Genomic DNA, 22,790 nt, shown 5'->3' with positions numbered 1-22,790 from the left:
TGTGATGTTATAGAATAATATGTTTAAAGTTAAAATGATAAGAAAGAAAAGAGGTTAATTGATTAAGTAAATTTTAGGGGAAATTAGTTTTGGAAGACTGCTACAATGATATATATGGAAATTCAGCCAGGGGGATTCAAGGAAGTCACCCAACAATGTTAACAAAAGTGGAATTATTACAGTTAGGATTTATGTTTGCTTGTTTGTTTTTTGATGTTTTATTTCCTTATTTGTTGATAGGTTTGTTATAAATTTGGAAAATTAATTTGAAAAATTGGGGGGGGGGAGAGTAGTCAGAACCCACCAGGGACAAAGGGCGGAAAACAGTCAAATTTACCTATGTACAGTAGGTCAGTTTCACACACAGCACTCTGTTCCCCCATGCAAGCATGCACAAGTCATTAATATTTTATTTATTGCATTTATATATCACCTTTATCTTCCAAGGACCTCAAGGTGGTGCATATTGTTCTCCTCCTCCCTATTTCATCTTCACAACCACCTTGTGAGGTAGATTAGTCTGAGAGGCAGTGACTGGCCCAAGGTCACCCAGCAAGCTTCATGGCTGAGAAAGGATTTGAACCCGGCTCTCCCAGGTCCTAGCCCAACACTCTATAACCATTATGCCACACTGGACACAAGGTGGCTTGGGGAGAGTCCCAAAGGCCAGGAGGAAAGGTGCAGAACATGGGTGTCAAACACAAGGTCCGCGGGCCGAATCCGGCCCGCCAGACCTCGTCATGTGGCCCGTGTAGCCGCCGGCGGCCGCCAGCCTTCACCTTTTATTCTCGCTTTTTTTTTTTTTTGACACAAGAAAGCCGCCTCTTCAGCGCATGCGCGGCAGCCTACAAGCCAGAGAACGTCTGCCCTCTAGCGGCGCCAGCCATTCTACACAGGAAACCTCCACTTGTTTTTATATTGAGCGCATGCCATCCTGTGATGTGACAGATCCAACGGCTGCCTGAACCCTTCTCTCCTGTACTGTAAGTACATATGATGTATGTACTGCTTGTTATTCTGCTTAAAAGTCTGAGCGGTAAAAAAAAAATTACTGTCTGTTACCAAAAATCATTTTTCAATAAATTGTACAATAATTGTACATTTGAATATCTACTTGCCATTATTCTGACTATGTTTCTGCTTTCAGAGCTAGTTATTACTTACATTATTACAAAAAACAGTAATAATTGAATGCAGTGACAATAATTTATGATAATAAAGAGTGGACACATAGTCCTACAGATACAACCGGCCCTTTGAGGGTGACCAAACTGCTGATGCGGCCCCCGATGAATTTGAGTTTGACACCCCTGGTCTAGAAGGATGCATCTGCCCCCTACCCCATGGGTTCACAGCACTGAGCTGCATGCACCAAGCGTCTGGCTCTGGGCAGCTTCCTATGTACTAAAGATGCACACCGGTTTGATGTGCTGAAGAAAAAATTCAAGCTACCTCAGATCAAATGCTCTTAAGTAGGAAATGTGGGAGTTGGGGTGAGGGACTATGATTTAGTTTACATTTAAAAGGTGAACCTATCCAATCCTCCACTTTCCAAAACTATATGAGAAGCGAAACACAGGCAGCCTTTGAAATCTGCACCTCTCCAAATTTTGCAATGTCCAGGCAAGTTATGTGTATAAAAAATGCACTGACTGAGGGAAAGCGTGCATGGGTTCATGAAAATAAAAACCAAAACCCTGCAACTGTATTATATTAGCAAAAAAATCGCTTTGCAAAAATGTGGGGGTTTGGCAGAATTGCATACAAACATTGGAGATGAGGAACAAGTTACATCATAATGCTAGCGAACAGTTTGCAACTAAATATTGCAAATGGTTGTGGAAACATGGAGAACATAACTCAACATGGGGAAAACAAGAAAACAAGAGAAGGAAAAATAGATAGATTTGCTGTGGGGCCTATTCACAGTCAGGCCATCCAGAATCAGACAAATCAAGCAACATCTGTGAGGACTCCTCCTTTATTTCTCAACGCCAGCAACAGTTTTAACCCTTAATTGCTGAAGATGTAGAGAGAAAAGAGTGACACTTGGTGGTCGCGCCTTGTGTGGACACACAACTGTGTGTGTCTGTGCAGGACAGCCGCAGCCAGCAAGCGAACAGCAAATGTCTCCCCTGCAGAAGGGCTCCAGGTTCTCTTTTGCCTGGAACTTGTGGCACCTAAAGGTGATTTCCTCCCCCCCCCCCAAAAAAAATAAAGAACTAAGTGCAGAGCTCAGTCGTGGTACATCTTCAGAAGGCAAGCTTTCAGCGTCCCCATGTATCTTTCCCAGAGAGCTTGATGCCTGCAGGAGAAGGGGAGGGGGAAAGAGGTTAACCAGATGGCAGGACAACATGACCTGATGGCCGCCATCTTGGATGGCTTTAAGAGGGGATTTGGCAAATTCATGGAACGGAAGGCTGCTAATCTGTGGCTACCAGCCACAATGGCTATGTTCTCCCCTCCACTGTTGGAGGCTGTTAAGTTTCTACCGGTTGCTGGGGAGAGTCGCCGTGGCACACAGGTCCTGCTTTCAAGCGTCCCATTGGCATCTAATGTCCAGAATGAGAACAAGGATGCTGGATTAGACGGGCAATGGGCCTGATCCATCAGGGCTTGTCTTATGAGAGGAGGACAACAGCCCTCTCCCACTCTTGCCTCCCAATAACTGGTATTCAGTGATACTGGCACAGTGATCCTGCAGTTAGCGCATCACCTTGCCCTCCAGCAACTTGTCTGAGCTTTTATTGTTTATTTATTTCATAAAATGTATACACTGTTTGGTTGTAAAAAAAAATACTACAAAAAATTAAACACCGTCAAAGCGGTTTACAAAAGTTGAAGCAGTAAAATGCAAGGGGAAAAAATCACAACACTACTTTTAAAACATACAATAGTTAAAATACTAATATGGATTAAAATTACCTCAACCTCCTAAGCATCTTTCTGAACAGCTCTTTAAAGCTGTCCAAGCTGGTGGTTATCTTGTGTTAGCAGATCCCACAGTTTTACTCAAAAGGTCTGGGTCTTTTGCCAAAGTTAGCCCTACTTATAGAGTAGACCGGTTGAAATTAATGGACATGGCTAGCTTAATTCGTGTCAGTGGACCTGCTTTAAATACAACTCGTTTGGAAGCGATCCTGTGTGAGAAAGGGACTGAGAGTGGGATCTTCCCCCCTTAAAAAAATAATAATATGGAGGGGGGCTGTTTTGCAGGAAGAAGGGCAAGTATAAAGGCAAAGAAAAGGACAATTATATAAGGCTTTACTAGTGCAAGTAAACAGTTCATTGGCAAAGGTGGGGAGGGAGGGAACAGAGGAGAATCCAGGTGTTGGGAGCTGGTTGGGGGCTGGCGTTCCTACAAACCTGAAGGCATCCAGCGTGTGAGCACAAGCCGTGTACTGTGTCAGAAAGAGACGCACGTCGTTTGGGCTCCATTTGTCCGACCGAAAAGGCTCAACAAACTGCAATGGGAGATGACAAGCGTCAAGGCAAGAGTGCGGCAGCACATCTCACAGGACCTCAGGCCTGAGGAACAAATGAGGGCCTCCAAGTCTCTCTGCATGACCCTCAGGACCCTCCCTGCACCCCCCCCCCAGCCATGCCCCCAGTCCCTGGTCCACACACCTCTGCTTTTTTATCCCTATATGATTTTTTTCTAATTGTTAGCTCCTTGGGACAGGGACCTGCTTTCTTATACTCTGAAAAGTGGCAGGCATGCTTAGGCTCTAAACACATTTAATCATCATTTAATTCATTGGTGATTTTTTATTTTTTATTTTGACATCCCAGCCTCCATCCCCAGTGATTCAGGCACGATCCACTGGCGGGAGGGGGTGCTCAGATGGGGAGGGGAGGGGAGACTGCTTACCTTCTCCACCAGATCCACAAAAAAGTCACGGACATCTTTGCTGTGGGTGAGCTTTGAGGCAATGTTGATCAGGGCTCGGGAGAGGTTCTGCAAGGGTTAACGGAAGGGTCACAAGAGAGCCTTCTTATGCTGCTGCCAACCCACCCCACCCCAGTTTGTGTCTGCGGGATTGAGATTTTCCAAAGGACAACAGCCCCCTCTGATGGCCAGGAGTGAAGTAGCAGGCCAAGTGCACCAACAAATATCAAGCGCAAAGTTCGTATCAGCCACTTGGAGGGAGGGAGGAGCTGCTGGAAAGAGGGTCCCGACTAAAGAATGTATCCCAGTGATGGTCCCTCCATGCCATACCTTGAAATTAGCTTCCACCTCGTTGTACACAGAAATCTTTCCCCGCAAGGCTGTGCACACCAAACTGGATGGGGAGGGAATAAGGAGGAGAGGTCAGAGAAGGCCTTAAGTGTCTTATTTTACGGTGGCTTATGATTAGGGCTCTAGAAGCAAGGTGGGGGTTCCTGGGGCTCTCCAGAAGCTACTGCACTCCCATTGTCCCTGGCCATTGGCCATGCTGGTTGTGGCTGATGGGAGTTGTAGTCTAACATCTAGGAGGAGACGTAGGCTCCCTACAACCCAGGCTCTAGCCCTGAAACCTCAAAGGGCAAATGGCAAAGTGCCAAATTCCCCTTTGCTCCAAACATGTCCTGGTTGTTTTGCAAACAGCCCCCACCCCACTCGGCTAAGGCTGCATCCGAGGTACCTCTTGTGCAGATCTAACAAGTCTTTGTCAGCAATCAGAATCTTTAGCTCCTTCAGGCCCTGCAAGAATTCCTTGTCCAGGTCGACATCCATATCATCCACGTTTGTATCTGCCAAGGCAAGACAGAGGGCATTTGGAGAGAGAGGCTGGACACAAATGGACAAATGCCCAGGTCTCCCAGGGAGGAGACATTTTGCTCTTTCTACAGCCCTTCTGCTGCTGAGCTAAGTCACGGTTTGGCTTAGCATGGCGGTGGAGAATCAATGACCCAAAGGGAGGAGGAGGAGTTTGGATTTGATATCCCACCTTTCACTCCCTTTAAGGAGTCTCAAAGCGGCTAACATTCTCCTTTCCCTTCCTCCCCCACAAGAAACACTCTGTGAGGTGAGTGGGGCTGAGAGACTTCAGAGAAGTGTGACTGGCTCAAGGTCACCCAGCAGCTGCATGTGGAGGAGCGGAGACACGAACCCGGTTCCTCAGATTACGAGACTACCGCTCTTAACCACTACACCACACTGGCACACAAAGGCCGAACTTAGTCCGCTGGGCCTCTCCAGCTGGACTGTGAGACTGTTTCCCTCTAGCCATGCCCAGCGGCCAGATGTCATAGGTGATGTCACAGAATTGTAGCATTGGAAGTGACCCCAAGGATCATCTCGTCCAACCCCCTAAAATGCTGGAATCTTTTTGCCCAGTGTGGGACTCAGACCCACGACCCCAGACAGCGGTGCAGCTGGATGAAGCAGGATTGAGCTGCCTGCATGTCAGATGACGAAGGAGGAGTTAGGAGCAATCTCCCTCCTGACCCCCACGAGTCAACTTAGACAGGTGGGTGGTCCCACTGACCTTGCAAAGTACACCTGCCGAGCATGTGTGTGTGGTGGGGCTGGGAGCAGGGAGATGAAGATCAAAAAGGATTCCCCATCCTACTTGGCGTGCCTGGACCCACAATTTAGCTCCCTCCAGACAAACCACAAATCTTTTCCAAGACGGATATAAGGAAAGGTGGCGTAACTTCCCAGTTTCCGCTTCACAAACGCGAGGACAAGAATCTTGCTACGTGGGTCCAAAACTCACCCACCGCCCCCAAAGTCCAGTTCTGAATCATCTGCTCAGCACAGTACGCAAAGTCTTCAAACGTCAGGTACTGCAGCTTCTTTTTGCCTGTCTCAAATCGGCTGTTGGCGAAGAAAACGATGGCTGCATAGTCCCTGTGGGGCAGACGGACAGATGGAGGGGAGGTTTAATGCTACTAAGAAAGCCACTCCACTAAATCTCAGCCATTGCCTCCCTGTCACCCCATAAACCTTTTTTGTGGAACATCCTAGACAAGTCAAGGGCCTCACACAACCATGTTGTGGGGCTCCTTTGAGTGGCTAGCATTAGCCTCTGCTGCTGTAAGGAGCTGGGCTGGCCCCATAGAAGGTTGTTATGTCTGAAGTTTTGTACAGCTGATTTTAGACACATTTCTTAGGTTGCCTGAACATAAACTGATTTGCTACCTGCCCTGAGATCGGAAGATAATATATTTAAATATACTGAAACGAACAAACAAAAATCCCAGGGCACAGTGCCCTCCCGCTGCCCCTTACCCGGCTAACCGGTCCGAGAGCAGGAAATGCTGCTGAATGTTTTCCACCAGAGACCCACGGAGCTCTTCCACAGCCTTAAAGACCCGCTTGAAATTGTCAAACTGAAACAGAGCAGAAACAGACAGGCCTCATCGACACCACAGGCTTTAATAGGTTCAACAGCCTCACCAAGGGAAAGGCAGGACTAGCAACCTCTGATAAATCTTTTGAGAAAGCGGGTGGTTGGAGTTGTAGTCCAGAACAACCGGAGGGTGCCAGGTTGGGGGAAAGGTGCCCTGTGCGACATTCCTACACTTCTGACACCCAGGCAGTGCCCTTGTATTTCCACCCTGCCCAGGCATCCTGGGAAAAGAGTCAGAGGTGTTCCATGGAGTTCCCCTGCCACCCACAAAGGGACGAGAGATTACCTGCCGCCGACAACTCTTGAGGGTCACCCCGGTTTTGACGCTGATGTCGTCCAGGTCTTTCTTGGTGCCTTTGGAGAGCTTTTTGCCCAGCACCTCCCGTACAAAGGCCTCGTCGAAGGCGTAATACCTGCCGCCAGAAGGGGCAGGCAAGGAACAGGACAAGACAACAGAAGGTATGCTTAGTACCTGTGGCCCTCCCGATACAGCCAGACTACAACTCCCATCATTCCCTGCTGCCCTATATTGTTTTATAGATGCCGTATGGATCTGTTAATACACCTTCTGCTGCAATTGAGATGCTTAGCTCATTTTTAGTTACTGTTTTGTCAATAGCGTTGATATGGCTTTATAGATAAACACCATATTGATCTGTTAATCCTATGACTTTTGCTGTACTTGTGACTCAGCTTATTATTAGTAACTGCTGTGTCAATAGCGTTTCATAGATGGTAATTGTTTTATTGGTGGTTTGTTAATTATTTTATATGGTTTGTGCTGCACAGGTGATGTTGTATCATGTTACTGTTATTTATTGTTTGTAAGCCACTGCGGGATTCATTTGAAGTGGCACAGAAATTCACACACACACACACACACACACACACACAGTCAAACCTCGGCTCCCAAACGCCTCCGTTTTGGAACGTTTCGGCTCCTGAATGCCACAAACCCGGAAGTAAGTGTTCTGGTTTTTGAATGTATTTTGAAAGCCAAACATCTGACACGGCTTCTGCTTGAGTGCAGGAAGCTCCTGCAACCCATCAGAAGCTGCGCCTCGGTTGTCAAACATTTTGGAAGCCGGACGGGCTTCCAGAACGGATTACGTTCAGCAACCGAGGTTTGACTGTATTCTTAATTGAAAAATAGAAAAGAAGAAAAAAGTGGCATAGAAATTCAATCGATCAATCAACCCATGCTGATGTATGAATACGCCTGCCTCACCCTCCAACCTTTGCCTTTCCCCAAGGGATCTTCCACCAAGAATCCTGCCCCAATCCCCCCTCTGGCTCCCCCTTAACATCCCTGCCCCCTCGCCCACGCCACCCTTGGCTTCTTCGCCAGCTGCCCTGCCCCACCTCTCGATCAGCATGGTCTGGCGACAAGGGGGGATCTGGAAGAGCAGCTGGTTCAGCAGCTTGGGAGGTGAGTGCAGGAGGCGCTCCAGCATGTAGAAAGTGCGGTAGTGGTCCATGGTGTCGCTCTGGAGCACGTCAACCGTGGCCCCCGTCTGCTCCAGGATCCCGCTGCGGATGCGGCGCGTCACCGCGTCGTTCACTGCGGGGGCAGGAGGCAAGTGTCCATATCCGGAAACATGTGATGGGTGAAATCCACAGAAGGGGGTGGGGAAGCCTGTCAGGCCCCTCTGGGTGCAGTGGGGTTGCAACTTACAGCAGCAGGACCAGGGGTCAGGGAGCTGTAGCCCCAAATCACTTGGAGAGCCGCCATTCCCGAAATACAGCTTATAACCCCATTCATGACTCTCTGCTCCCACTTTCCTTCAGGACAATTTCCTTATGTCAGGGCACAGCAATGAGTCTATCTAGCTCCATATTGTCTGCACTGGCTCTCCAGGGTTTATGTTTTGTTTTGTTTTGTTCCGTTGAACGGGCCTTTTCTGCAGTGGCTCCCCGTTTGTGGAATGCTCTCCCCAGAGAGGTTCAGCTGCTGCCTTCATTATATTATGGAAGACAATTTTACTCGGCTACGAGTGATCGCCAAAGAAGAAGACATCATTAGGCGCCAGGTAAAAAATGTCAGCCAGCTGAACCCAATAACCCCCCTCCCAACACATTTTTAAAAGGCGCTGGGTGTTAATCAGCCAAAGGCCTGGGTAAAGAGGATCATTTTTTGCCTGGTACCTAAAGGCGCATAATGAAGGCACCAGGAGAACCTCCCTGGGGAGAGCATTTCACAAGCGAGGAGCCGTCACAGAAAAGGCCCGTTCTCGTGTTGCCACCCTCCAGACCTCTCATGGAGAAGGCACATGAAGAAAGGCCTCAGAGGATGATCTTAGGGTCCAGGTAAGTTCATATGGAGAGAGGCGGCCCCGGAGGTATTGTGACCACCACTGGCATGCGGCCCCCAGAAGGGAATGTGGCCCTCAGGCTGGAAAAGGTTATCCACCTCTGTGACTTAAACCATTACACCCTACCTGTGAATGAATGAGAGAACAAAAAACAGGGATCCAGCCTTACCTGTGTAGCCATCCAGCCAGAGTTGGTAGACCTCCTCATCAATCAGGGTGGTGTTGCCCACAAAGATGTCCAGGTTGCTCGTCATGACCCAGGTAATCAAGTTCTCTTGGAGAACTTTGGGATCTGGCACTAGTTCCCAAACCGGGTCTCAGGAGATCAGACAGGCAGCTGTCGGGACAATAATGAACATCAGGAAAGCTTGGCTACTGGGTCAGGCCAAAGGGCCACATAGTCCCAACCCCCTGTTTTCATAGTGGCCAAACAGACGCCTCTGGGAAGCCCAGGACACAAGAACACCAATAAATAGCCTTTTCCACAATCCCCACAACTGGTGCTCATGCTCAGGGGCATAGATCACGTCCACATCTTAGAGTCATGGCTTCCCTCAAAGAATCCTGGGAACTGTGGTTTGTTAAGGATGCTGAGAGTTGCTAGGAGACCCCCTTGGAGAGCTGCAGTTCCCAGCACCTCTAATAAACTACAGTTCCCAGGATTCTTTTGGGGGAAGCCATGACTGTTAAAGAATGGATGCGACCATACTGCCTCTGGCAGCAGTGCTCTCAGTTCATGAGTAATACTCATCTAAGGGTCATGGCTTACACCCAACATATTTGACAGCACTCCATCTTCACCCAAGGGTGCCTCCCAGACCCAGAATCCTACTGTCATGGCCATCACTTCCTTGGTTACTGCTGGTTTATTGTTTCCCCCCACCCTGACAATTTAATGAATTGTAATTTGCCCTGTGCATTTTAAATCAAAGAGTGGTACAGAAAGAGTGGTAACAACACACAACAGGAAGAGAGGTAAATACACTCAGAGAGAGAGAGAGAGAAAGAGTATTCAATGTTTATTGTACTTTATATTCTGTAGGATTAAAAAATAATAATAATAATAATAAAGGAAGAAAGGACAGCACTTTGCAGCAGGGGTAGAGTGAGGAACACGGACTCAGCCTTCATGCCCGCCCACCCCGTCTGAAAAGAAAGACAACCTGCCCGTCCCCAGAAGCACACTGCCCTTGGGAAAAGATCCAAATGGCTTTGCCCAAGAAAGGTGGCACTCTGTACATGCTCGCAGGCACCCAGTCAGGAGCACCAGACATTTTGGGGGAGGAATGGCAAAGTCCAGCACCTTCGCATTCCCCCCTTCCCCTGGCACTTTGCCCGTGCTCAGAGGCATCCAGCCTGTGGCACCAGAATTTATGTGGGGGAAACGAGAAAACGCTCAGAACCTTCACATTTCCCGCTTCTCTTGGCACTCTGCACGTGTTCAGAGTCACCCAGCCTGCAGCACTAAATCCTATGGGGTGGCGGAGAGAGCAAACCCCATAGCCCCCACCCACCCCATTTCCCCTCCCCTCCCTTTTGCATAGTAAACCCAGCAGCTCCGACTCCTCCGGCCACTCGGCAAACCTGGGTCGGCTCTCGCCCTCCAAGAGAGCCCGGGCGCCGAGCCCCTCTCCTCGCGCCGGCCATTCGCCCCCTTCCAGCAACTGGTACCGGCCCCCTTTCAGCTGCCCCTGAGTTGGATAGAGCCTTTGCACATGACCCCGCCGGAGCGATCCTCTTCCGGGTCACGTATATGCCGGAGTCCCTCTCTGCGCACGCGCCCTCGCTGCCAAACGGGACGGGCGCTCCATCTTTGTGACTGGCGCGGTATTGGGAACTGGCATCAAAGCGTTAAAGCGCGCTGGGATGCAGCGATGGGCTGAGGACCAGGAGCCTCGTTGCGCCTGCATTGGTGCTTTGCTTTTATACCTTCTCCGGGGCTGGAAGCATCATTTATTCGCTTGTAACACTTTTCTTTCCAGTGCCCAGCACTGTCTTATTTGCGTGCTTTATTTGCGAACGCGGAGGGAAGAACGCAAGCATTGCGGAGGTGGGGTTAGACTGGATGGCCCTTGGGGTCCCTTTATTCCAACTCTCCAATTCCGTGATTCTAAGACCCTGGCTGCTGGGGCCCGTCTAGTCCAGCATCGCTTTCTCACAGATGCCTCTTTTAGGATGCCCACGAGCGGGACCTGAGTGCTACAGCAACGCTCCCTACTTGCGATTCCCTGCGACTGGATTCAGAGGCGCTTCACTGCCTCCGACACTGGAAGGAGAACATGGCCATCATGCTCAGTAACCGCTGATAGCCTTATCCTCTACAAATGTCTCTAATTCTCTGGCACCCAGCGGCATACCTAGGGGCTGTCTAAGTTGCCCTCCACCAAGGGTGCAGGCCCGGGGGGAGGGGCGCGCAAAAAACATGCCTCTCCAATCCGGCTTGGAGCGGTTAGTACAGTGGTACCTCGGGTTACATACGCTTCAGGTAACAGACTCCACTAACCCAGAAATAGTACCTTGGGTTAAGAACTTTGCTTCAGGATGAGAATAGAAATCGTGCTCCGGCGGCGCGGCGGCAGCAGGAAGCCCCATCAGCTAAAGTGGTGCTTCAGGTTAAGAATAGTTTCAGGTTAAGAACGGACCTCCGGAACGAATTAAGTACTTAACCCGAGATACCACTGTACAGGGGTAGGCAACCTAAGGCCTGGGGGCCGTATGCAGCCCATTCGTCTTTTCAATCCGGCCCGCGTACGGTCCTGGAATCAGCGTGTTTTTACATGAGTAGAATGTGTCCTTTTATTTAAAATGCATCTCTGGGTTATTTGTGGGGCATAGGAATTCGTTCATTTTTTCCCCAAAATATAATCTGGCCCACCACATGGTCTGAGGGAGGGTGAATTGGCCCATGGCTGAAAAGGGTTGCTGACCCCTGGTTAGTATAACCTCCAACATTTCCCTGATGAAATATTATTATTATTATTATTATTATTATTATTATTATTATATCCCACCCATCTGACTGAGCTGCCCCAGCCATTCTGGGTGGCTTCCAACATATATGAAAACAAAATAAAACATTGCACATTTAAAAACTTTCCCACACAGGGCTGCCTTCAGATGTGTTCTTGTATAGTTACTTATCTCCTGGGCTTGGGGGTTGCATAACTCCATACCCTCCAACATTTCTCCAATGAAAATAGGGACGTCCTAAGGAAAAGCGGGACATTCCAGGATCAAATCAGAAACTGGGTCAGCTTCTGTAAATCCGAGACTGTTCCTGGAAAATAGGAGGGTCTGGGCTAGGAGCCCACCTGGCCATCTGTGCACTCCCCAGGCCGCTGCTCTGGGTGGGCCAGGCAAGACACACGGACTCCTCTGGGTGCCTCAGCAAAGGAATCCGGTAGCTGGTATATGGCGCTATTAGAAGTGTGAACAGAGCACCCAGCGGAGCTCAGAGGGAAGAAAGATGGAGAGAGTGGTCGTGAGTGGCAGGAAGAAAAAGAAAGCAATGGAGGAAGGAGGCAGAAGACAAAGCAGTGAGCAGAGGGCAAGCAGGCAGATGGACCATCGAGGAGGAGAGGCAGAGCACAGCAGACCCCAGTGGCTGCAAAGGAAGTCACTGGCACAGTGCGAAAGATGCTGAAAAGCACACTTTTGGAGTTTCTGGCCCATGGTCTCTCCCAGCTTCAGTGGCACAGATATATCTCCTTATGGAGGATGCAAGGCATAGGGGCCACCAATGCAGCTCCTTGGCAAGGCCACAAGGGAGCCCAGGTATGCCTCTGCTGGGGCCTTTGCAAATGATGCAACAAATCAGTTAGCCTCCGAAGCATTAGGACTGGAGAGAGAACCCAAATGCAGCCAAGGCCCTCCTCCTGTTCCCGCCCCCCAAGCACCTAAAATAATTAGGTGCCATGAACCATTAAGCTTGAGATGTCAGATTCTCTCTAATGTCTTCTGACACTGTGTAATACCTGCTGCTAAGCATGCCATTAGGCTTTGAAAACTTCTGAATCTTCTGTAAGCTTCAATATTGAATAATAAGTCGAGATACAGAAAAATGAAAGGTGCACTCCGATAGCAGGACTGCCAGAAATGGCTAACTAAATACTTCACTCTGGTGCTGGACTCGCCTTCCTTGGAGGTTTTTAAGCAGAGGTTGGACATCCATCTGTCATATATGATCTAGTTGAGATTCCTCCATTGAAGGGGGATGGACCAGATGACCGTTGGGGGTTCATATCGGAGTTCATTCACATGCTTCTCTTTCGATGTGATCTAGTCTACATGCCACCATCAGCCAGCAAAGCTCATCTGAATTCTGCATAGGGCAACAGGCCACTCCCTAGAAATGCACAGGAACCTGATCCTGTCATTAGGTAGAGTGAGGAGGCTGCTTCAGGAAGTTGCTTTTGGGTGTTGTGAAATGGCAGAGTTTAGAGCTGCTTTGCCATCTGTTGAATTTTATTATTACGGTCACAGACCAGTTCCCAGCTCACTTACAATATCAGAAAAATCATAAAACACAACAGGAATACATTGGATTGCAATTGGGTATAACAGAATCAATTCAGATACAGCGGCAGTTAAATATATATATTAAATTTTGATCATTAAAATATAACCTAAAATTGTCATTTAAAACCTTAATCATTTGGGCATCAATAGGCTGATGCCAGGGGTGGGGTGCAGAGGGTGAACAGAGCCCTCCAATGCCACTGGATTCTGAGAGCGTGCAAGAGGGTGCAACGAGGCGCCTCCATGACAGATGTCCTGCAGAGGCAAGCCGTGCAGGGGCCGGGCCTTTGGGGCTTGGATGGTGCCTCCTTCTCCTAAAGAGGCAGTGACATAGCATGGTTGCCAGTGCCTGTGGCCATGTGGGTAGGAGGGAGGGAAACAGACGGAGTACGCATGCGCATTCAACTGCCTAACGGTGCCCGCATAACCCAGGAGGTCGCAGCCACAGAAGTAAAAAAAGGAGAGTCGTTCCATTGTTTGGAGAGGTCACTTTCTGGTTCACTTGAAGAAGCTGTTTTCAACGGAGCCCAGCGATGGAAGCATGCAGCTGTATTGAGGCAGCACTGGGTGTTGAAATTGTGCTCCCTGAACAAATTTGTGCCCAGGGCAACTGCCCCTGTGCACCCGCCCCACGCTATGCCACTGTCCGACCCTACCTGGAGATTCCTGGTACCTTCTGCATGCAAAGGTGCTGCTACTACCACCACTGAGCTTTGCCCCATCACCCCAGCTATTCTAGAATTCTGCAAGTTCCTTGGAGAGCTTTTCAATGAAGCCAGCAAGTGCCATAAACAATATATCCTGCACTGACTGCCCCTGGCAGCACCCTAGAAGCAGTGCCTGACTTTGCTCTCCATGGAGTTTGTGGGTTTCTCCTTTCTCTTCCAAAAGGGGGGCGGTGTGCAGCATGTGACCCATTGCAGATGCGCCCCACATCTGATGGCACCAGTCCCAGTGCCAAAAAACCCAGCTGAAGACAAAGGCTTTTCCCACCCCCACGTCACACAGGCATTCCAGAATCTTGGATCTGTTCCCTCCCGCCTACAATTTCTGGCAGGACTCCTGTCCCATTCATAGCAGTGTGTCAGTGTAACAGTTCAACAGGTGAAGCTTCTCCAGGAAGCCCCTTGTGGATCAGGAACCTGTTAATTGGAGGAAGCAGCAAGCAGGAATAGGTGGACAGTTTTCTAAATGGAGAGGACTAGAAAGTGGAATTCCCCCAAAGATTTTGCTTTGGGAACTTGTGCACAAACGATCAAGCTGGGTGAGCCATGAGGTGGCCAACTTTGCTAGTGATACTAAAACGTACAGGGTTATTGAAACAAAGAGACTGTGAAGATCTCCAGAAAGACCTCTCTCCTAGCTGAGTGAAGGGGTGGCAAAATGGCAAATGCAGTTCAATGTACACAAGTGCAAACTGGTGCATGTTGGCACACACACAAAAACCTGGGGTCTGAATTGGCAGTGACTGACCAGGAAGGAGACCTTGGGGGTCCTAATGGATAGCTTGATGAGGATGTTGACCCACTGGGCAGCAGCTGTGAGAAAAGCAAACTCCACTCTAGGGATCATTAGGAAAGGAATTACAAATGAAACTGCAGGCATCATAATGGTGCGACTGCCTTCGGAATATTGTAGTGCCCAGGTCTGTTCGCCTCACCTGAAAAAGGATAACGTTGGGAAAGTTTTGGAAAAGGGCAACCAAAATTCTCGGGGGGGGGGTATAGCGACTACGTAATGAAGAAAGGTTGCAGCGTTTGGAACTTTTTCGTTTAGAGAAAAGACGAGCAAGAGGTAGCTTATTAAATTATGCAAAATGGCATGGAGAAAGTGGACAGAGAACCTTTTTTTCTTCCTCTTTGGAACTCATGGACAGTCAACGAAGATAATGAATATCTTAGACCAATTATTTCAATCAGAGCCCCTGTAACCCTAATACTGTCCACTCAGAAGTAAATCCTAGCTAGCTGCATAGGGTCAATTCAGCGGGACCTGCCTAGGCGCAAGTGCAGTTGAAGTCAACGGGGCTTACATCCCAGTAGACCCGAACAGGGGAGAATGCGATGCTGCTGGAGTCCTGCCAGTTAATCCACCATAATTAAAGCGGGTGCAGTTTTTTCTCTTCCCCCCCCCCCCGTCTCCTTTGCATTTTGGAAAGGTTTTTGCTTGTGCTGCGCTTTGCCGAGCCTCGCGGCCTTATGATCACTGGCTTCATGATTTTGTACAAGAGAAGCCAGGGCCTCTGAGTGATGGCGGCGGCGGTCTTCATTAATCCGGATTAAAGCCATTTGCGCGGCCTCTTAATCCTTCTGCCGGCGGGAGGGAGGCGCCCTGCCGGGCGCTTGGACGGGATTCCGAAGCTGCTGCAAATGCATTCCTGCTGCTGCTTCCTTCTCTCTGCCAGCCTTTGCATCCCGCCAGCGCCCCTCTCGCCCCTTCCAGAAGGGGAGTCCGCGCATTCACACACCCGCTATGTCCGCCCGCCCCCCTTTCTTTTCTCTCTCCTCTACCGCCACCCCACTCCGCCCCCATTCGGCGCAGGCGCCCCTCTCGCAACCATGCACCTGCTCCCCTACCGTTTAACCCGTGCATTTGCAACGCCGAGGCAGCGCGTCGGCTTTTGGCGTCGCTCATTTGGCGGGCCTCCCGTCCGTGCGTCCCGTTATCCCGGGGAAGCAGCAGCAGGAGGAGGAAGGAGAGAGGGGAATCTCCGCCGCCGGGCAGGATGTTCTGCTGCTGCTGCTGCTGCTGCTGAGCGGGGCGAGGAGGGGAATCGTGCAAGATGTCGCTGCTGCTGCGCCTTGGCTGGAGGTGAGCGCGCCGCGGAGGAGCGAGTCCTCTGTGCGCCCCGGCGATGTTCCCCGCCGCCCGCGAGGCCGCGCCTCCGGCCGGACCCCCCCAGAGCCCGGAGACGCCGCCGACGCCTCCGACGACGCCGGGGGTCTGCTGCCCTGCCTTGGCCGAGCTGAGCGACGCCGAGCTGGGCGTGTGCAGCAAGGAGGAGCTGGTGCGCCGCTTGCGCCACGAGGAGGCCGAGAAGCTGGCGGCGCTGGTGCAGCGCGGCCGGCTCATCCAGGGCGTCAACCGGCAGCTGCAGGAGCACCTCCGCGAGATCCGCGAGCTGAAGGCCGTCAACGGGCGCCTGCAGACCGAGAACCGCGAGCTGCGCGACCTGTGCTGCTTCCTCGACGAGGACCGCCTGAAGGCCAAGCGCCTGGCGCGCCACTGGCAGCTCTTCGGGCACCACGCGGCGCAGGTGCTGCGCGACGAGGTGGCCGCCTGCCTGCGCAAGCTGGCCGGCCTCGAGGGCCTCCAGGAGCGCCTGGCCAAGGACAACCTGGAGCTCAAGGAGCTCTGCCTGGCCCTGGAGGAGGAGTGCGCCTCCGCCCGGCCCGACGCCAGCCCCAGCCCCGGCGGAGGCTCCTCCGAGCTCAACCTGCCTTGCGGGCCCCGCGACTTGGGCGACGGCAGCTCCAGCACCGGCAGCGTCGGCAGCCCCGACCAGCTGCACCCCGCCTGCACCCCCGACGACTGAACCCCTCGCGCCGCCCGGCCCGTCGACTCGGGTCAGCCAGGACAGGGCGCCCGGCCTTCCTCGCCTTCTCTTCCCATCCCCAGCCCCTGTCGCTGAAGATTTCACGCCTCGGGGAGACGAGTACCCGCCCGTCCCCCAACATCCCAAAGCAGGGCAACGGTGGATGCATTTAATTTATTGCCACCGGTTTTTTTTCCGTTTTCTTAAAAAGTGGTTCCTGTGTGGTCCATGCTGCATCGGTGAACGCAGCAAGCTTCGACATCACACAGAGCTCTTGTTTTTTCAAAAAATATATAAAGCCATAACTCTGGCCGAGTGTACAGAGCTTTTGGATTGATTACAAGGAGGTGTTTCGTTTTTTTTAAATAAAGCCATAAAATATCGTTGGAGGGCCCCTCCCACCCCCATCTTGCCACCCCCGTGGCTGACATCCTAACACTCCCCTGGAGAAACGGGGGCTTCTAAATCGTCCCAATGGAAATGGGGCCATTGTTCCAATCTAGCAAGGTCGGGTACAGCAAGGGTCTCTCTGCTGCCACATTCCCGCTTTACCAGAGTGAGACCTTTATATGTCATGAACCATTTTGGTAGCGAGGGGGGGGGGAGAGGTAGCACGCTTTTGGAGGGGCGTCTTCAATTCCATGGCTGCACTTGGCAGTATTTAGAAATGGTGCGCTGATTCTGGCAGTGGGCTTCCCCTCTTGAAAGGAGAGGTGTGGGTGAGGAGCCTCTTTCTCCCTGCCCTGGAAAAATCCTCCATTGTGTGCTTCTCCTTGTGCAGCAATAAAACTGCTAGGACCTTTGCAAAGCTAAGCAGGTTTCAAATTGGATTTCCTGCATTGCAGGGGGTTGGACTAGATGACCCTGGGGGGTCCCTTGCAACTCTCACGATTCTGTGTGTACACAGGGTTGGAGGGGAATAGGGGAAAGTAGCAGTGATGATAATTTGATCCTGGCTGCTTCGAAGGGAGGGGGGTGTTTGGAGGTGGTGCTTTTGTGGCGTCTGAATTTGGCTGGAGTGCCTAAGAAGGCAGGTTTCTTGTGCAAGAGGGGATGAGAGAGTCAGGCCACACTGCAGGATTTTTCAGGACCCCCCCCCTGCCCACTTTGCATGCTTCTGTCCCCGCTCCTCTCATTTATTGAAATTGGAAAGGAACCCAGAGCTCAGTTGACTGGAACTGCCTGGAGGGAACACCACCATCCCTTGAAAACAACACCCCCCTCAAAAACTATTTGGGAACCTCGTATTGGAGCAGGATCCAAGAGGCTGCAACTCTCTCTCCGTGGAGGGTAGGACCTCAAAAGGAACCATTATCCTGTTTTTGAAAATGCGCCCTTCTCCTGCTCCTTAGGGAATAAACAGGGATCGTGGGGGGAGGGGGGAGTTGGCTGCTGGGTCTCTGAGCCAACGACTCCCCGCAACTTGAAAGTGAACTTCTGAATAGCAATAGCTTCCATGATTCAGTTTTGACTGAGAACATGGTTAAACGTGGTGGTCCTTGGAACTCTCCTCCACTTGAAACACTAGGCCTTTTGTGTTAGGATATATGCTGGAACGGTGGAGGATATATTAACCTTTCCGTGAGGGGCTGCTGCGATGGTCCCCCGTGGAGAGAGGATGAGAAATTGTTGGGATGCTGCTCTTTGTTGGAGAAATGGTGGTGAAAGCAGCAAGCTTCCACCATGCACAGAACTCTGTGTAACGCGAGAGACCTGGAAGAAACGTCTGCCTCTGTTAATAGTGTTTCTTTTTGTCAACATCCTGGGACTACAGGACACAGAGGCTTGGGAAAAGGCATCCATGCCCCAACCAGGTCTCCTTGCTCCATCTCCTTTCCAGGGTGTAGCAAATGGCGCGGAGGATATCCATTTTATGATGTTAATGTTTGTAACCCTCAGAATGGAAAGGATACACACACACACACACCCTCCCGCCCTGAAAAGAAACCCAGGACTTGAGCAATCTCCTCTTTCTTTCAGGGTGTTAATAAATGTATTAAATTGTCACTTTTGGAGAGGGCCTCATTCTGCTTCGTGTATGTCCTGATTTCTGGTACTCTTTTTAAGCTCTTTTATCAGCCAGCTACTCGGTGTGGAGCAAATTGGGTGTGTGTGGGTGAGAGAGAGAGAGAGAGTTAATTTGTGCAAGTGTGTATTGCTGTCTGGAGGTCTAAACCCCTCGAGTGCTTACTAGTTCCATAGAGGGAAACTTAATTAATTAATTTATATACAGTACTGCTTATATTTAAACAAAACTCTTAAGCAGTTTACAACATCTTAAATAAACAGCAAGTGCAAATATATATATATATATATATATATATATATATATATATATATGAATATGAATATAATTCCAGGGGTTTTCCACATTCTGTAAAACATAATTAACAACTAAACAGAGCATATTTAGGTTGCGCTCCTGCACACATTTTTGTAGGAATTCTAGCTGCATTGAACTCTGTGTGACTTCTGAGTAGGCGTGGATAGCTTTGTGTTGGAAGCTTGTGTGAAAACTATCCCTAAACTATTAAGAGTACTTTGCACATGTCAAGGGTCAATTTATTCCTATTTTGCCTAGCCTTCCTTGACCTGGTGCACTGCAGATGTTTTGAACTACAACTCCCATCTATCAGCTTTGCAGCTGGGGTGGTGTAGGGAGAATAATGCCTTGTGTTTTGTATGGATTTGCAGATCAAGGAATGCCTTGTTACCAAAATGCCACACCCCCCACACCCCGTAAAAGTCAATTCTAGTCAGCCAGTTTATTGAACATTCATCCTGATTTTTGTGGAGAGGTCAGACAGCACTTCATCAACTCAAGAGTTATCCCGCATTTCCACATTTCCCTGTTACAGTGGTACCTCGGGTTAAGTACTTAATTCGTTCCGGAGGTCCGTTCTTAACCTGAAACTGTTCTTAACCAGAAGCACCACTTTAGCTAATGGGGCCTCCTGCTGCCGCCGTGCCACCAGAGCATGATTTCTGTTCTCATCCTGAAGCAAAGTTCTTAACCCAAGGTACTATTTCTGGGTTAGCGGAATCTGTAACCTGAAGCGTATGTAACCCGAGGTACCACTGTACTTCCCTTCTTACGAAAACACCCGGGGGGGGGGATTTTTGGCTTTCATTCTGTACTGGCTTTCATTCTGAAACCTGAATTTGCCAGATCATGACTGCATCTCACACGGAAATGGCAACCGTCTGGAAGCTCCCATATTTTGTGCATCAAGTTAGTGGCAGAGTCCGTCCTCCTGCCCACATTTCAGCTGCTTGTTCAGTGAGGGTGGGGGGTGTGGAAGAGAGAAATGGGCGCTGTGCTTCTTCCTTCCTCCAGTACTAAACTTAATCCTGGTGCACCGGGGTCAGGAGAAGGCCAGCCGTGGTGGGCTGGGGGGGGCGGGTTGGATGGAAAACCGGATAAGAGAGAAATGTTCCTCAGAGGCCGGTGGAGACGGGGTGGAATGCATTCCTGGCAGGTTGCTGGCTGGGGAGTTTTGAGGCAGCTCCCAAAGGCTTAAAAAGATCCCTTCCCCCATGGCAGTGTGGTATAGTGGCTAGAGCTTAGAAGGACTGGATTTACAGCGTCCATTCAGCCACAGTATGCAGTAGGTTCCCTAAAGCAGTGTAGTGGTTAGATAACCGGGGAGACCAGGGTTCAAGTCCCCACTTGGTCGCAAAACTCATCTTGCGCCAGTCCCTATCTTTTCACCACCTAACTCGCAGGGTTGTTATGGGGGATTTAATGAGGTAGGGTTGCCATATGTCTGGAATTTCCTATACATAGCCAGGATTCAGTCACTGGAAACAGTGCCCCTGGATGGAAACCCATGTCAGAAGTGTAGATTTTGGTGAATTTCCTTTTTTTAAAAAAATAAAATGGTGGGGTTTTTTAGATTTTGCAAAAAGAACAGCTTTTGTCAAAATGAGGAGGCAAAGAACCATGCAGGCCAACTTGAGCTCTTTAAACACAGAGACCATTGGAGAAGAGGGTGTGTTAAGCTGACGTCTGCGACTCTCTACACGTGGCACACTTAGTATCTTTGGGGTTGGTGGTCTTGGTGCTCCCCTCCCTGAACAATAGCACCCGCAATATAACTGGCTGTGTTTAACTATATAAATTCTTTGTACATCATATAAACATACCTCTTTTCGCATTATCAAATTAAGTAGAAGCAATTAAAGACCAACATTTTGAACAGGAAATACAAATGCAGTGGTACCTCAGGTTACATACGCTTCAGGTTGCATACACTTCAGGTTACAGACTCCGCTAACCCAGAAATAGTGCTTCAGGTTAAGAACTTTGCTTCAGGATGAGAACAGGAATCGTGCTCCGGTGGCGCAGCAGCAGCGGGAGGCCCCATTAGCTAAAGTGGTGCTTCAGGTTAAGAACAGTTTCAGGTTAAGTATGGACCTCCGGAACGAATTAAGTACTTAACCTGAGGTGTTTGTAACCCGAGGTACCAATGTAAAACCGTCCTGTGTTGGTGACGATCACCCTTGCACTGTTGTGTTTGGGGACCCCTGTGCCCATTCCGCTGAAAGGGCCCCCCGAATCTGTCCCCAGATCCCTACTCTGATGGTACTACTGCTTCTGTGTTTCCTACTGTTGCCGTTGTGGGAACAAGGCATCCTGCGGACGTGGCTGTGGCACAAGCGCTGGTCAGCATGTTCCCCCCCCCCAATTTCATTTTGCCATTGTCAAGAACCAACCCGCAAGGCTGAAAAGAGAGGGCAAGCAAGGAAGAGCCCCTGTCCACCCCCACCCCCACCCCTCTGCTTCCTGCCCAGCCAAAGTGGAGACAAAGGGTCTCCAGCCAGGAAGCAGATGGCCGGATCCTGGCTCTCCGATAACGAGGAGTCAACCTCAACAATCACCGGACATGCTTGTTGCTCTGCAGCTGGATCTCCCCAGGCTCAAAAAGGGCTGGCTTGTGAGTGTGTGAGTTCTAACCTCAGATGTTCCCGCCCTGCTGGAGAGGAGGAATCTGCTGTGGCCCCACGCCGTGGAACGCGCAGAAGGTTTCGGTTTTAATTTAAAAGGTGTATATCGCTTCCCAAGGGACATGGGTGGCGCTGTGGGTTAAACCACAGAGCCTAGGGCCTGCTGATCAGAAGGTCGGTGGTTCAAATCCCCGCAACGGCATGAGGTCAGTCCATGCTCCTGCCAACCTAGCAGTTTGAAAGCACGTCAAAGTGCAAGTAGATAAATAGGTACCGCTCCAGCGGGAAGGTAAACGGCGTTTCCGTGCGCCGCTCTGGTTAGCCAGAAGCGGCTTAGTCATGCTGGCCACATGACCCGGAAGCTGTACGCCAGCTCCCTCGGCCAATAAAGCGAGATGAGCGCCACAACCCCAGAGTCGGTCACGACTGGACCTAATGGTCGGGGTCCATTTACCTTTACCTATATCGCTTCCCACCAAAAAAGCCCCGAGTTGTTTCCACAAGCTGATGTGGAGGAAATCCACCATGGTATGAAGCACTCTCTGTGCAACTGCAGGTGGGAGCTGCCCAAAGGAACCTTTCTTGGCTGGCCGGGCAAAGAGATGATTTGCCAAAGCACAAAAGTCTCTTGCAGAGGAGATTTTCAGAGTAGTGGGGTTTGTGGTAGGGCCATAGAGTCCCCATGGCCAGAGAGAGAGAGGGAGGGAGTCCTGGAGGGTCACAGTTGGCCCCTAGACCTGAAGTTGATCACCTCTGATTTAGGGCCAGGCCCGTTCTTCAGTGGTGGTGGTGGTTTGCTCAGAAAAAGGTCCCGAAACCGACTTGGCAGAAGTCAGCTTCTGAAAAGCAAGGAAAGTCAGATTCCCCTTTTCTAGGTGGGGTATAGAGGCTGAGAGAAGCAACTTTCAAGGCAAATGTGGCAGGAAGAACAGTTTATTGAGGGCTGTATGAAACCTTCAGCTGCAGAGGCAGTGTATCTGAATATCAGCTACTGGGGCTCTTGCTTTCAGTTTCCTCTGGCGGCCTCCTAGAGGCATCTAGTTGTGGCAAAGAGCTGGACTGGATGGGCTTTTGGTCTCATCCTGATGTTCACTCTTCAGCCCCCAAAGAAAGGAGATCCTCACCCCACTCCTCACTTGC

General features: G+C 50.3%; 2 protein-coding genes across 2 annotated transcripts; one reads left to right on the top strand and one right to left on the bottom strand.

Moving 5' to 3' along the window:
- Nucleotides 1-1,965: 1,965 nt before the first annotated feature.
- FIBP (FGF1 intracellular binding protein) lies at nt 1,966-10,400 on the bottom strand. The gene is made up of 11 exons (XM_083591904.1): nt 10,235-10,400; nt 8,820-8,987; nt 7,701-7,899; nt 6,625-6,751; nt 6,218-6,318; nt 5,703-5,836; nt 4,626-4,734; nt 4,220-4,283; nt 3,872-3,958; nt 3,367-3,464; nt 1,966-2,305 (listed from the first exon to the last, which is right to left on the bottom strand). The coding sequence occupies exons 2-11, from the start codon at nt 8,902-8,904 to the stop codon at nt 2,236-2,238; spliced, it is 1,074 nt and encodes a 357-aa protein (XP_083448030.1). The 5' UTR covers nt 8,905-8,987; nt 10,235-10,400; the 3' UTR covers nt 1,966-2,235.
- A 2,185-nt stretch (nt 10,401-12,585) lies between these two features.
- CCDC85B (coiled-coil domain containing 85B) lies at nt 12,586-18,718 on the top strand. Its single transcript, XM_083591947.1, has one exon. The coding sequence runs from the start codon at nt 16,023-16,025 to the stop codon at nt 16,701-16,703; it is 681 nt and encodes a 226-aa protein (XP_083448073.1). The 5' UTR covers nt 12,586-16,022; the 3' UTR covers nt 16,704-18,718.
- Nucleotides 18,719-22,790: the final 4,072 nt, after the last annotated feature.

The sequence above is a fragment of the Podarcis filfolensis genome (assembly GCF_964270895.1).
Source record: "Podarcis filfolensis genome assembly, chromosome: 16".
Lineage (NCBI taxonomy): Eukaryota > Metazoa > Chordata > Lepidosauria > Squamata > Lacertidae > Podarcis > Podarcis filfolensis.
This window is presented reverse-complemented; position numbering and strand designations above follow the sequence as displayed.